The sequence below is a fragment of the Abramis brama genome (genome assembly GCF_963993115.1).
Source record: "Abramis brama genome assembly, chromosome: 6".
Classification (NCBI taxonomy): Eukaryota; Metazoa; Chordata; class Actinopteri; order Cypriniformes; family Leuciscidae; genus Abramis; species Abramis brama.
In genome coordinates, this window is record NC_139968.1 from 43,150,116 (window position 1) to 43,163,751 (window position 13,636).

General features: G+C 38.9%; 1 protein-coding gene and 1 long non-coding RNA gene across 3 annotated transcripts in view; both read right to left on the minus strand.

Annotated features, from left to right (window-relative positions):
- Positions 1-883: 883 nt before the first annotated feature.
- LOC311084392 lies at positions 884-7,573 on the minus strand. Of its 2 annotated transcripts, XR_014606506.1 has the most exons (7): positions 7,459-7,573; positions 7,302-7,357; positions 6,748-6,815; positions 6,436-6,483; positions 6,135-6,204; positions 1,335-1,445; positions 884-1,176 (listed from the first exon to the last, which is right to left on the minus strand). It is a non-coding gene; the product is annotated as an uncharacterized lncRNA (long non-coding RNA). The 2 variants fall into 2 exon arrangements; XR_014606507.1 differs by lacking the exon at positions 6,436-6,483 and having other exon boundaries at positions 7,459-7,570.
- A 2,484-nt stretch (positions 7,574-10,057) lies between these two features.
- Positions 10,058-13,636, minus strand: part of timm44 (translocase of inner mitochondrial membrane 44 homolog (yeast)) — a 15,331-nt gene continuing 11,752 nt past the window's right edge. Inside the window, exons 12-13 of the mRNA XM_084117347.1 lie at positions 13,114-13,224; positions 10,058-10,893 (exon numbers count right to left, since the gene is read on the minus strand). Coding sequence (XP_083973473.1) covers positions 10,774-10,893; positions 13,114-13,224 — 231 coding nt within the window. The 3' untranslated portion in view covers positions 10,058-10,773. The remainder of the gene's footprint in view (positions 10,894-13,113; positions 13,225-13,636) is intronic.

Below are 13,636 nucleotides of genomic sequence, written 5' to 3' on the forward strand. Positions count from 1 at the left end.
TAAACAAATTTTGCATATAGTGTCTTATATATTTTAGAATAATACTCATGTTCATACTCAACTCATAATAAATCTCATGTTCTGAGGTGGATATTGTATATTTTCTGTAGGCTTGACGGGTCAGAACACCCCTGCTGAAAAATCCAGCTAAAACCAGCCTAAGCTGGTCAGGCTGGTTTTGGCTGGTCTCCCAGCCTGGTCATAGCTGGTTTATCAGGCTGGTTTTAGAGGGGTTTTGAACACTTTTTTAGCTGGTCAGGCTGGTCTAAGCTGGTCAGGCTGGTCTTAGCTGGTCAGGCTGGTTTTAGCTGGTTTTAGCTGGTCAGCCTGGCTGGTCTTAGCTGGTCATTGTTGGGCTTAGCTGGTTTTAGCTGGTCAGGCTGGTCATTGTTGGGCTTAGCTGGTTTTAGCTGGTCAGGCTGGTCATTGTTGGGCTTAGCTGGTTTTAGCTGGTCATTGTTGGGCTTAGCTGGTTTTAGCTGGTCATTGTTGGGCTTAGCTGGTTTTAGCTGGCCAGGCTGGTAATTTTTGGGCTTAGCTGGTTTTAGCTGGTCTTAGCTGGTCAGGCTGGTCTTAGCTGGTCAGGCTGGTCTTAGCTGGTCAGGCTGGTCTTAGCTGGTCAGGCTGGTCTTAGCTGGTTTTAGCTGGTCAGGCTGGTCTTAGCTGGTCAGGCTGGTCTTAGCTGGTCATTGTTGGGCTTAGCTGGTCATTGTTGGGCTTAGCTGGTTTTAGCTGGTCATTGTTGGGCTTAGCTGGTCAGGCTGTTTTTAGCTGGTCAGACTGGCTGACTCTATGTCTTCTCTATTTGTCACAACACACAGTGGCAGGAAAAATAATGTAAACAATTCCAAGTATACTTAAAATAATCTTCAGGAGCAAAGGAAACAATTCAAACAAATTCCTTTTATTTGATATTGCAGCCCCTTAAAACAGCCCATTGATATGCTAACAGTAATGTACAAAATTATTAATTGAAATGATTAAAATGCTAAAAACTATAATAGTAACTAAAGGAGAACAATAACAGAATTATAGAGATACATTTTACATTACATTTTTCTTTTCTTTTTTTATGACATCTTGTATTTTTTGGGATATGTAATACCCCACTTGCTTCTCCCGCTTCTCTTTCTCCTTTTTCGGGTTCTTTTTGTTTGAGCCAGTCACTGAAGCAGACTTGAAAGATAAATAATTTAGATTATTAATTTGTCACTTTTCAACTAGTAAAACTTAGAAAGGTAATCAACTAATGTAAAACCGTTTTACTAAATTGGCTATGGCTACATAAAGTATATGAATGAATGAATGAATGAATAAATGAAATAACAGATTACCTCTCAAAACTTGCAGCTTGGATGGTGTCAGGGGAGGCTTTGCAGAGTGTTTATTCGTGGGACACTCCTTTCCTGACACACTTCTGCTCTTTAAAGTGTTTGTATGTGGATCTTCAAGACAAAACATAAATGAGCTTCAATTGTATGAAAAAAAAACACTTCAAAATATCTTCTTTTATGTTCTACAGAAAAAATAAACTTATACAGAATATATTCCAGTTGGTAGCTATAAATGTTGTGACGTTACTACTACTTTGGCTACCACATCAGAGCTGCATTTTTTTTAAAGATCTCAATATTACAAATAAGAAGCTGTATTTTTTTTCCTACAAAGATATATAGTCATTTCAGTGAGATCTTAACAATTTGTGTGGAACCTTTCAGCACGCGTCAAGCAACTTTAGTCTGGGTAGATGCCATATTTAATTCCAAGTGAATCAAAAATGAGGCTGTGTGGAATATGCATAGTCAGTTCAAAAGTTTGTACCATCTAAATGTGCTGGATCTTTTTTACTTCATCACCACCCATGTTTTCTAAAGTTGATTTTTTTCAATATTTCATCAACATAACAGTACATTTAACCGATCGTAAGTCTGTCTTTTACAGACAGTGTTAGCTGTAGCTTTGATTTCGAATTAAAAGTCTCAATATGTGATGATCATTAGCTTCATTAAAAACGTTGTCAATTCTTTGGGATTAGTTGCTGTGTTTCAGCCATAGACTGTAAAAAAAGATGGACGATGCCCCTTCGCTCTCTTCCATTGATGAGAACTGAAGCCCGATATGGCGCTGACATCTTGGGGCTTGAGTTTGCGCAGTAGCGATCTCGGGACCAGACCTGCGCAGTCGTGAGCAGGAAGTAATCAACGCTCCGCCCTCACTCTCGCCGAATGCACTGAGGGAGAGAGGATTCTGCACACTTTTTAAAAATTGATTGCAGTACGACAAGAGGCTTGTTAAAATAAAGTATACAATCTCCTCAGTCCTCCGAAGATCCAGACAAAATGTCCGTTGGTGCTTCGGTGACTACTTCACTCAGAGAACCTGTCAATCACAGCTGTCAATCATGACGTTACACCACCGCATCATGTAACTAACTAAAAACCAACTTATTTTTGAAACAGACACTTGAACTTACACCAGCGTGATAAAAACAACAGCAAATGAAAAACCACCTTTGGAAAAAAGATATTTGAAGTGTATTTAATTGTTTAGTTGGTCTCACGTCCCGTTGAATAACACGAGGAGGCGGGGCTTATGACCTACACTAGGACCAGTCACCGGGGGGCGATCGAGACGTTTTGGCTTCACTTTTCAGGGCTTGTGCGGCACGCTTGGTTTCAGCGTGTTGTCCTGGGAGGAGTGCATCCACAACAGGAGTTTCACTATGTAATAGTTGATTAGTATTCAAGCCACTAGATATCAACTAAAGTGGATTTTCAGAGGGAAACAAATAAATTAAATTGACTTTAGAATTCACAAAATGACAGTTAATTGCATTAACATGCAATGTAATACCTATGAAAAAAAAACATGTCAATGTGTTACATTAACAATGCATCTCTATTTAGTTTTTCACCGATGTCTAGGGGCTGTTTACACAAGGCCACTTCATGCATTTTCTCAGATCAGATTGCTGTCTGATTTATCAAAACGATTCCATTTACACCTGGTTACATCAATGTGTGTGTGTTTTTTTTTTTTTTTGGGATATAAATCCGATCTTAAATTCCCGCTATTTGCAGATTTAATGGAGTGCACGTCACCGAAAGCAACAGATATGAGATACATTATTTTATTGATCATCAGCTAAAATTTCTGAATCAAAGCCCGCAATAAGAGAAAGCAGAAACAGCCCTGGTAAGATCATTTAGTTTCTTTACATTTAATGAAGATGATTGTGTGTTAAGCGTCAGCGACTTTCACTTTGATTTGCGATAGTTTGCACGTTGGTTTGATGAATAGATGCTCATCAGTAGCGTCATCATATCTGACTATAACATGGCATATAGCCTATAACACGCTCTCACATGTTTCAACAACATATAAAAATTAAATAATCTTTAGAGTAAAGCCGCAGCATCATTACCAAGCGCGAACCATTGACAGTGAATGAAACGAAGCGAACTTAGCCTGCAGGCTGTAGTGTGACATGCGTAAACCAATGGTGTAAACATAATCATAGAGATGACGTGCCACGGGTTTTTATTTAAAAAACGTAGCTTGTGTTTGTATGTAGGTCTAGGCAATTTATATTCACAATACTTAATAACTAATGTTATTTTATTGCAATTGTATTAAATGTTTGAAGAGGTAAAAAAAAATATCGGTCGGTCTTAACTAGTGTTGGGCGATATGCTCCATTTTCATATCGTCCTATCGTCAGCCTGTAAGATCGGTGGTACGCGATATTATCGTGAGGGGGCGGGGCTTACTTATTTGATCATTAACTTGCTTATTTACTCGTTTATTAGTTTGTTTTATATATGAGAATTGTTTTCTATTTTGCTAGCAAAGTAAAAAAAAGATCCTTATCATTCTTGTATCTGACTCAGAGTATTTCAACATGTCAGCGGGAAATTTACGGACACACATCCTCTCAGAGAACACGTTTTAATAATTTCTTGGGTCAAGAAAGAGTCAGAGTTTGTGATATATGTCATCCTACCAGTGCACTCTCTGTCTGTATGCAAGTGCACTTCACACATCGCACTTCAATAAGCCCAAAGAACGCGGGTTAATGCGTTTTAAATGCTGAGAGAAATCAAAGGCAAAAATCTAAAAGTCGATCAGTTATACTTAAACTTATGACTTGACTCCGATAAAGGAAAACGGGTTAATGTGTTTACATGACATGCATTGCCAGTTTATTCAGCATAATCGTTCCCTGAAAGTGAAAGCAGAAACGGACTGAGCTTTCGCTGCATTAACAGCGCGTTCTCTCAGAGACGACGATATAACGGTATAGCAACTATCTTAATTTACTGGCTTAATATTTCTCTTGTGGACTTACATTATTGACAGTGAAACAATTAGAAGAATATTACTTGTTAAACAAGTGTTTGAAGTAGGGGTGACCCCGAATAGTCGAAGATTCGATTGGAGGAGCCTGATTCGACTACCGATCTCACGGTCGAATCTTCGCAGAGGTGTTATGAAACGAGGATCATGCCCCTTTGGCTATATGAGAGCGCTCAATGTCTGATTTCACATAGAACTAGTTTTCTGTCAATACATTAATATTCAGCCTATTATGATAATGCTGTATATAAAAATGTGCAAAGAAATAAGCTTTTAATAAATATTTTTAATGTGCGTGAATAAATCCAAACACCCCGTGACAGATTTAAGTTTCACTTTCAATCCGTGACCGACAGAGGAGCGTCTTGGCGGCAAGGATTTACATTTTTAACAATGTCTGGGATAAGAAACTTTAAAGTGTGGATGTACACCATCAGAAAGGATATTCTCCAAGGCTGGATTTAGCATCAGGAAAACCATGATCGCACTTCTGCCGGCCAACGAACATGTTTCACGTCAGAATGTATTTTATCCACGCGCACAATTTGAAAAGACTCCAACGGACACAGACAGAGTGAAAGACTGGATTTGTTCTCTCGATCAGGTAGGGTACAAGTGATTTCAAAACTTTTTAGCCGGTTCTAATTTGATTTTTGGATGCTGTGAGTGTGAACATTTTTAGCTAAAAAGACTGCCACTCCAGTTTAGCATTTATTGTGGTTTCTGCAGTTAAAAAGACAAAGTTAAAAATTCTGGCTACTATCGTTATTTTAAAAGTTTCTTTATTTTAATTTTATTTATTGATCTGTCAGGGTTATCTAATCTTTATTTGTGGCTTGTGTTTTGAATATATGTTCCCCTGCACTTTAGGCATTTTGCACACATTTGCTCCTCATCTTGTGACTTGATTCTGATTTATTTCGTTTTGTATTTTTATTTATTAGAAAGGTATATTCTGTTCTAATTTAATTTAGTAAATTAATTGTTTATTTTTTCGGTGCATCGATGTTGTGCTCGCACAGGTAATTTAGCCGATTTAATTTGATTTGCATGTGAAATGCAAATCCTGTCCGTGGCCTTTCTGGAGTTAATTATGTTATTTCTTAGTTTTATTGATCCAAAATGTTTTTATACATTTTCTTCTATATCTTTGTGTGATTTTCTCTACATGGTGGCTTTGAAATGTTAAATCCCCGCCCCCAGCCCCACCCCCACACACATGATTCGACTATTAGTCGACTATAGGCAAGACATGACGATTCTGATTCGACTATGAAAATCCATAGTCGGGGACACCCCTAGTTTGAAGTTGCTTTTGATTTCACAGACGGCAGAGTTGTGCTGCGTTCTTGAACTAAAGACTTTTATTAGGCCTATATAATTTTAGTGATATTATTATCATTAATATTTTGTAATTGTATTGTTTTTAGTGTTATTAGTGTCATTCAATGTTTTGTTAATGTGCTATGGAAACAAAATACTGACGAACAACGATGCCGTCTTCATCTTGGCTCTAAATGATGCGTCTGTTAAAGCAAGCACTCTTGACAATTTGTGAATGGATCTCATACGCACGTCGGTGATGTCGCAAGTGTGGTTATGTGGTGATGTCGTTATGAATTTAGGCAAGGCAAATTAATTGTAGTTCATAATTAATGTACCCATTAATGTTCATGTTTCAGTACCCATGCCTACATATGGGTGTGTTCATATGGATGAAAGCCTGTTGTGTTCAGTCTCTTGATTTTTTTGATAGTGGCAGCTATTGTGAAACTCACCTTGTCAAGGTGACCGCATCAAGATCTTGTCCTGAAGAATCACAGGGCCAAACGCTAGGGATTATTTCATCTGATAACAAGAGCATAGCCATAAGTTTAAGAACTCTAATGATATCTTTAGCCCCTGATATTGCATTGGGGATATCAATTCAAACATTTTAAAGGCTAAGAGTATGAGCCATGAGTAAGCTGGCCAGATATCTGTGAAAAATAACTTGCGTGCCTGAACCATATTTAGCATTTAAAAGTAAAAAGAATTTCAGTATTTATCAGTAAAAAATACATACAAATAAATAAATACCCCTGAGTATGGTGTCTGTCTCACTGGCCAACATAACTCAAAACAGACCTAGAGAAATAAAATAAAATAAAATATACCAATGACCATGATATCCTGTTATCATAATAGTTAAATAAATAATTGTTACTACGACCATTATACCATTATATTTGTCGCTTATTATTTAGCCTACAGGCTTCTCAAGGACAATCACACTGAAAAATCCTGGGGTTAATGATTTTAAAATGTGAGACTTCTTTCAAAAGCATAAATCTTACAGACCCCAAACTTTTGGACAGTAGTGCATTGTATGTTTGAGGTGGTTTTGCTTACTAATCATATGGTTCATAGCCATGGAGATTTTCTTGGATGGGGTTGCAGCAGGCCTTCAGCATGATGATCTACAGTAGGAACATAACATGCAATTTCACAGAGCCAACACTGTTACATAGGATTTACAATAGGGTTTATTACAAGAAACCAAGCCAGAGCAGAGGTGAACTGCAGAAAAGAGAAAAAATTATATATTTAGATAATATATTAAGATAATAATTAATTATATATTAATATAAATAGATGCATATGAAATTAATAATTCACCCTTTGTTGTAGAGGTTTTTTTCCTGTTGCTCCTGAAATCACTTTTTTTAAATCACTATTTGTAAGTGACGTCACTGATTAACAGTGCAGTGCATTCTTTTAGGTTAAATAAATTAGCTTACTTCCAATCACCCATTGACAAATTACCAGCAAAACAAAACTATCAAAAACTGTTATCTACACAAAGATGAGGTTAAACCCCCAAACTTTTATAAACAAGAGCTCCAGTCAGACTAACTTATAGTTAGCCTTAACGTAAGTTAGGCCTAACTTAGCAGTAACGTTACCTCTTCTGAAACTGGTTGAGATGCTAACGGACTTTTTCGAAGACACAAAACCATTTCTATAAAGTAAATATTCAACAGGAGCGTGTCAATTACACGTAATAAAGGTGTCAGGGACGTTTGTATGTATTATTTGTGTGAATTTGTTGACTAAACTCACCTGAAAGCAGTGAAAACAACAGCGAGAGACAAGAGTTTTGCTGTGTGTCAGTTGATGACGTTTCCGTTTCCATCTGCTCTCGCGCGCACAGCGCGCTCGCTCCAGTGTTTGAATGCGAATGTTCGAATGTTCACGCGCACGCACATTAAAACACTTCAAAGTCACGCAGCATTTAAATAAACATCTAGAATTAAAAAATCATTAATATTAAATCATGAATTTAAAACTCATTGTGTAGTTATATGACCCATTCTTGTGCAATATGCCAGGTTTATGGCAGGCGAGTAAAAAAAAATTGTGACAGTGACAGAAGTATTAAAAGTTTTTTATTTTATTTTTGAAAAATTCAATTTACATTTATATAATGATAAGTTGCGTTAGAATACTAATAATTGCGTTATATTACTAAATGGCAAGCAAACAAACAAACAAAAAATCTGGGTTCCAGACGGTTCCAATAATTAACTAGTGCATATTATAATCAACTTCGTCTATATTAACTTATTGTGTGTGTGTGTTTGTGTGTGTGTGTGTATTATTATTATTATTATTATACATAATTATATATATATATATATATATATATATATATATATATATATATATATATATATATATATATATATAATATTGTGAGATGTTCATCAGCTTGGCTAGGCTGGGAGACCAGCTAAAACCAGCTGACCACCAAATTGTCCAGGCTGGGAAACCAGCTTGACCAGCTAGGAAAGGCTGGGAGACCAGCTAAAATAAGCTATAAGCCAGGCTGGGAGACCAGCTAAAATCAGCAAAGCCAGGCTGGGAGACCAGCTAAAATCAGCAAAGCCAGGCTGGGAGACCAGCTTGACCAGCTAGGCCAGGCTGGGAGACCAGCTAAAACCAGCTAAGCCAGGCTGGGAGACCAGCTTGACCAGCTAGGCCAGGCTGGGAGACCAGCTTAAACCAGCTAAGCCAGGCTGGGAGACCAGCTTGACCAGCTAGGCCAGGCTGGGAGACCAGCTAAAACCAGCTAAGCCAGGCTGGGAGACCAGCTAAAATCAGCAAAGCCAGGCTGGGAGACCAGCTTGACCAGCTAGGCCAGGCTGGGAGACCAGCTAAAACCAGCTAAGCCAGGCTGGGAGACCAGCTTGACCAGCTAGGCCAGGCTGGGAGACCAGCTTAAACCAGCTAAGCCAGGCTGGGAGACCAGCTTGACCAGCTAGGCCAGGCTGGGAGACCAGCTAAAACCAGCTAAGCCAGGCTGGGAGACCAGCTAAAATCAGCAAAGCCAGGCTGGGAGACCAGCTTGACCAGCTAGGCCAGGCTGGGAGACCAGCTAAAACCAGCTAAGCCAGGCTGGGAGACCAGCTAAAACCAGCTAAGCCAGGCTGGGAGACCAGCTTGACCAGCTAGGCCAGGCTGGGAGACCAGCTAAAACCAGCTAGGCCAGGCTGGGAGACCAGCTAAAACCAGCTAAGCCAGGCTGGGAGACCAGCTAAAATCAGCAAAGCCAGGCTGGGAGACCAGCTTGACCAGCTAGGCCAGGCTGGGAGACCAGCTAAAACCAGCTAAGCCAGGCTGGGAGACCAGCTTGACCAGCTAGGCCAGGCTGGGAGACCAGCTAAAACCAGCAAAGCCAGGCTGGGAGACCAGCTTGACCAGCTAGGCCAGGCTGGGAGACCAGCTAAAACCAGCTAAGCCAGGCTGGGAGACCAGCTAAAACCAGCTACTTCCAGCTTAAACCAGCTAAAACCAGCCAACCAGCTTAGGCTGGTTTTAGCTGGATTTTTCAGCAGGGGACACTATCCATCTGCAGATGTAGGAAAACTTCAGGACAAGTGCACACCTCAGCGGTCTCCTCAAGCAAAGGAGATCCATCACGAAACAGATGCGCTTGTCACAGGATGAATGAATGGATGAACGAATAGGAAAACCTGTTTATCAGGCTTTCTCCACGTTTCCAGAGCCCAGGCAATAAATCTGACCGTGTCGAAACGGTGCGCCCACGTTCATGGACAAGCGCGGCACGTTGGTGAGAATCAACCCACAGAAACCTGAAGAGAACAATTCTCTGAAACACATTACATAACAGCATTTTCTCACTCTAAATAGCCAAATACTGCCAGATAAATTAGCTGCTAACGTGAATTAGCAGTACATTCTAGTCCGATCATGTAAGTTTAGGCTACAGCTTACTGTTAACAAACTTTAACAATAGTTGTCAGATTTCAAATTATAACTTGTCGAACTACAAGCTACTCGATTAACAGTAGTTTAAATAGAGTCAAGCAACCCTTTAAACGGTAGTTAGCCACACTTAAAAGTGACTTACAAAAACGTGCTAACTGCAATAATGCTACAAACAAAAACTAGGCCTAGCTATACACCTTCATTTCAGATAGCTAGTTTTTGTAAGTAGCGATATACACTTTAATTTTAGTTATCTAGTTTTTGTAAGTAGCGATATACACTTTAATTTGAGTTATCTAGTTTTTGTAAGTAGCTATTTACCTTCATTTCAGTTTGCTATTTTGTAGTGATATACACTTAATTTCAGCTAGCTAGTTTTTGTAAGTAGCTATACACACCTGATTGAAATAAATCAACATATCAGCACATCTTTCATGGTTAGTGGTGAAGCATGGAATAATTTTAATAATATACATTTCATGTTTTTGATCCAGATAATCAAGCTCTACATCAACCAGCAACTCCTTTATATACGGTACTCGACAGTGTATTTTTTAAAGACGAGCTGCTATTTTAGCCCCACATGAGGCGGAAATTAATAAAAGACTATTTGATGGCTTAATAAATCCGTTGAACTCTTCCAAACTCTTCCGACCTTAAAGATATAGTCTGCAATTGATTAAACTACACAAACTGGCTATCAGGATCAAATCATTAATAAATATGTTGAACTGCTATTGGCGGCCAGTGGGTTTCACGTTGGTGGGGAGGTCTGGTTTATCTTCAGATTCAATCCAATATAAATAAAGTACTTTTATTATAATTATTATTAAACATCGTTACTAATAGCTGTGTAGAATGGCACTTGATAACCACTCGACATAATCTTCCAGAACAGTTAGACAAACAGTACACACAAACAAAAAAAATGAGTCTCTCAGTCTTTAAGACTGATGGGGTTTCGGTCCTATGGCGCGAGTCCAACCGTCGGCCATTTTGTCTCAAACTCGAACAACCCCGCGGTCGAGTCAGGGTTCGTGAAAGGGCTCTAGAAGAACATGGGGGCGGAGTTATGTAAAACAAGTGGATGTGTGGCTCCGCCCCCTGGCTAAGCCCCACCCCCTGAGTCCCTCTGTAGAACCATCTTTACAGGATCTGCTCAGTACTGGATGCAGAGATGTCTAAGAGTCTCCAAGCGGCGTAGGGGTTCAACTCGTCCTGATCTCGACACAACGCCCAAACGTACATCATCCTCAGGACCTTATCCTATAAAACAGGCAAACAAAATGAATGGATGAACTTCATTAACCCTTTCGCACGTACGATCACACCGGTGTGATCAGAACGGTCAGTGCATCACGTGATCAACCGCTGAATTCAACTCAGCGCTTGTCATATATCACAACTATTCAGTGTTTTCAACAACATAATGTTTATTTTAGGTTTCAGACATTTAAATACACATAAGTACAAGCAAAACAATGAATTTGAGTTTGTAAAATACACACGGATGTCTATAGAAGCGGCAATAATAATCCTTTCCATTATAATTTGACGACATGTTTTATTCATATCAGATATCATTGTGTAAGTAACTTTAAAGTTTACTCTATTCTTCTCCCAGTTCACCGGCCACTTACTTTCATGTATTTCGGGAGAAGTGGATGAATTGACGTGTTGTAAATCCAACAGATCCGATTATCTGAACAGCGGCACAAACTAACGCATATACAGCTCAACTAACGCGATCGTTATAAAGATGTGTAAACAACAAAACGCATCAACTTGCACATATTTGACAATCGAAATATCAGATATTTCATGCTATAGCTAACAAATTTGTGAATATTTTGAATAAAAAAGGTAAAAATGACATAAAAGCAGATCATTATTCATTCAGCACTATTGTGGCTGCGGTGTGTCACGTGCAGTGTTGGGAACGTTACTTTAAAAAAGTAATTAGTTATAGTTACTCACTACTTGTTCCAAAAAGTAACTGAGTTAGTATAAAATAAAAGTAACTCGTTACCAGGGAAAGTAACTATTTGCGTTACTGTTAAAAAAAAAAGTTGCTATATGTCAAAGAATTTGGATTTTTTTTTAGCAGTTTTCAATGAGTCAGTTGAAATGAGTAGAACAGACAGGTGTTTGTACATAACTTTCGATATTTATTGCATGTCGACAGACAGCAAGAGGTTTAACCTGCACTTCAAGCATTATCTTTGTAAGAAAAGTAAACAGTTACACCATATAAAGTGCATTAACTCTAGCAAATTAAATCAACCGCTCTCAACTTTTTATTAAAAGTTTTATTAATAAAGTAAAGGCATAGAACCAGTTTATTTGTATTGCACTGACAATAGTTTTATATAATTAGTTCATTAATTAAATTAATAAAAAGACAAAAAGACCTTGAGATATGTTTGGTAATTGTACCTGAATGAATTGAAAATTAATTTGCTACGTTTCAGATTAATAACATTATATTTGTTTTCCTTAAAATTTTAATTAGCAGTAACTTAAACACTTTGCAGTTTGAATATCCATAAACAAAATTACGGAGTATGTTTTTATGTTTCCACTGTTCGATCCATAGGGTTCGATCGCGTCCGCACCTCACACACACACACACACGGACACACACACGCACACACACACACACACACACGCACGCACGCACGCACGCACGCACGCACGCACGCACGCACGCACTCACACAGATGTAAACACTTTGCGCCTTTTCGATCGCGCCCGTGCCTCTCTCTCTCTCTCTCTCTCTCTCTCTCTGTGGCGCGTGTGCTGGCATGTGTGTAAAAACACTGGCTCTGATTGGCTACCATGAAACACATGACTCTGCCTTAGCCAATCATAATCGCTTAACTCGTTATTAACCCACCTCCTCACTAGCTGTGCGAGCCAGGGGTGCGTTCGGATTACACAGTTTATTCAATCAATGCATAGTAACGCAACGACTTTAAAGTCCAGTAATGTTAACGGCGTTGTAACGACGGGAAAAGTATTAGTTAGATTACCCCGTTACTGAAAAAATAACGTCGTTACCTAACGCCGTTCTTTAAAACGGCGTTATTCCAAACACTGGTCACGTGACAAGCAATGACGCGTCACCATTTATCACCAATAAAGTGGCACGTTCTAAATAACGTTCGCCTTGAAAAACTCACACTGGGGGTCAGCTAGAATATTTTAGACTTACGTGTGAAAGGGTTAAAGCCGTCTTCTTCAACGTTGGAAATAAAAGAGCGTTTCTAATATCCACGACTGTCTGAACTCAATGACTCGAGGGCAGCGGACTGCCATAATTAACCACAAGCTTCTAATGTAAAAACATCCCTGGTGTGCCGTTTCAGTCGGCCTTTTAACAGATTTATACCCTGACAACTGTACAGTCACGGCGGCTCAGAGTGAGATCATAGGAGGTGAATCACAACCTTCAAATGCGCTAATGTCTAGGAGTCGCTTACTCACCGGGTCTCCCTCCACGACTTCACCCTTCATGTTACGGATGACCATCACGAGCTGAGCCTGGAAGGTGATGATGAGAACGGGACCTTGTTCCATCATCTTCCCCATCGCCAGCTTCAGAGAAAACAACACGGGAGTTATTTTATACAGTCAAACCAAAAATTATTCAGACACCAGATATAATTTGTGATTTTTTTTATTTAAAGCAGGACACTATAGTTCATTTATGTAAATGAGGATAGCAAAATAAAGTAAACTGTGATATATTACACCCAAATATTCTTCATACAGTGACTACCAGTGACATTTATAAACCAAAAATGATTCAGACACTTTGAGCTGATCATGTTTTGCTGAAGTGTTTTCTCTTTAATTGCTAATGCTCTTTTTACACACAGACTGAACAAAATGAAGCATTGCTTGGTGATTGGTTGAGCTAAACTGGTATTATCTAATTGTGTAGTTCAATTTAACAGCTGACAGATATTCAACATAATTCATGTGTGAGACAGTCTAACAGAAGGAC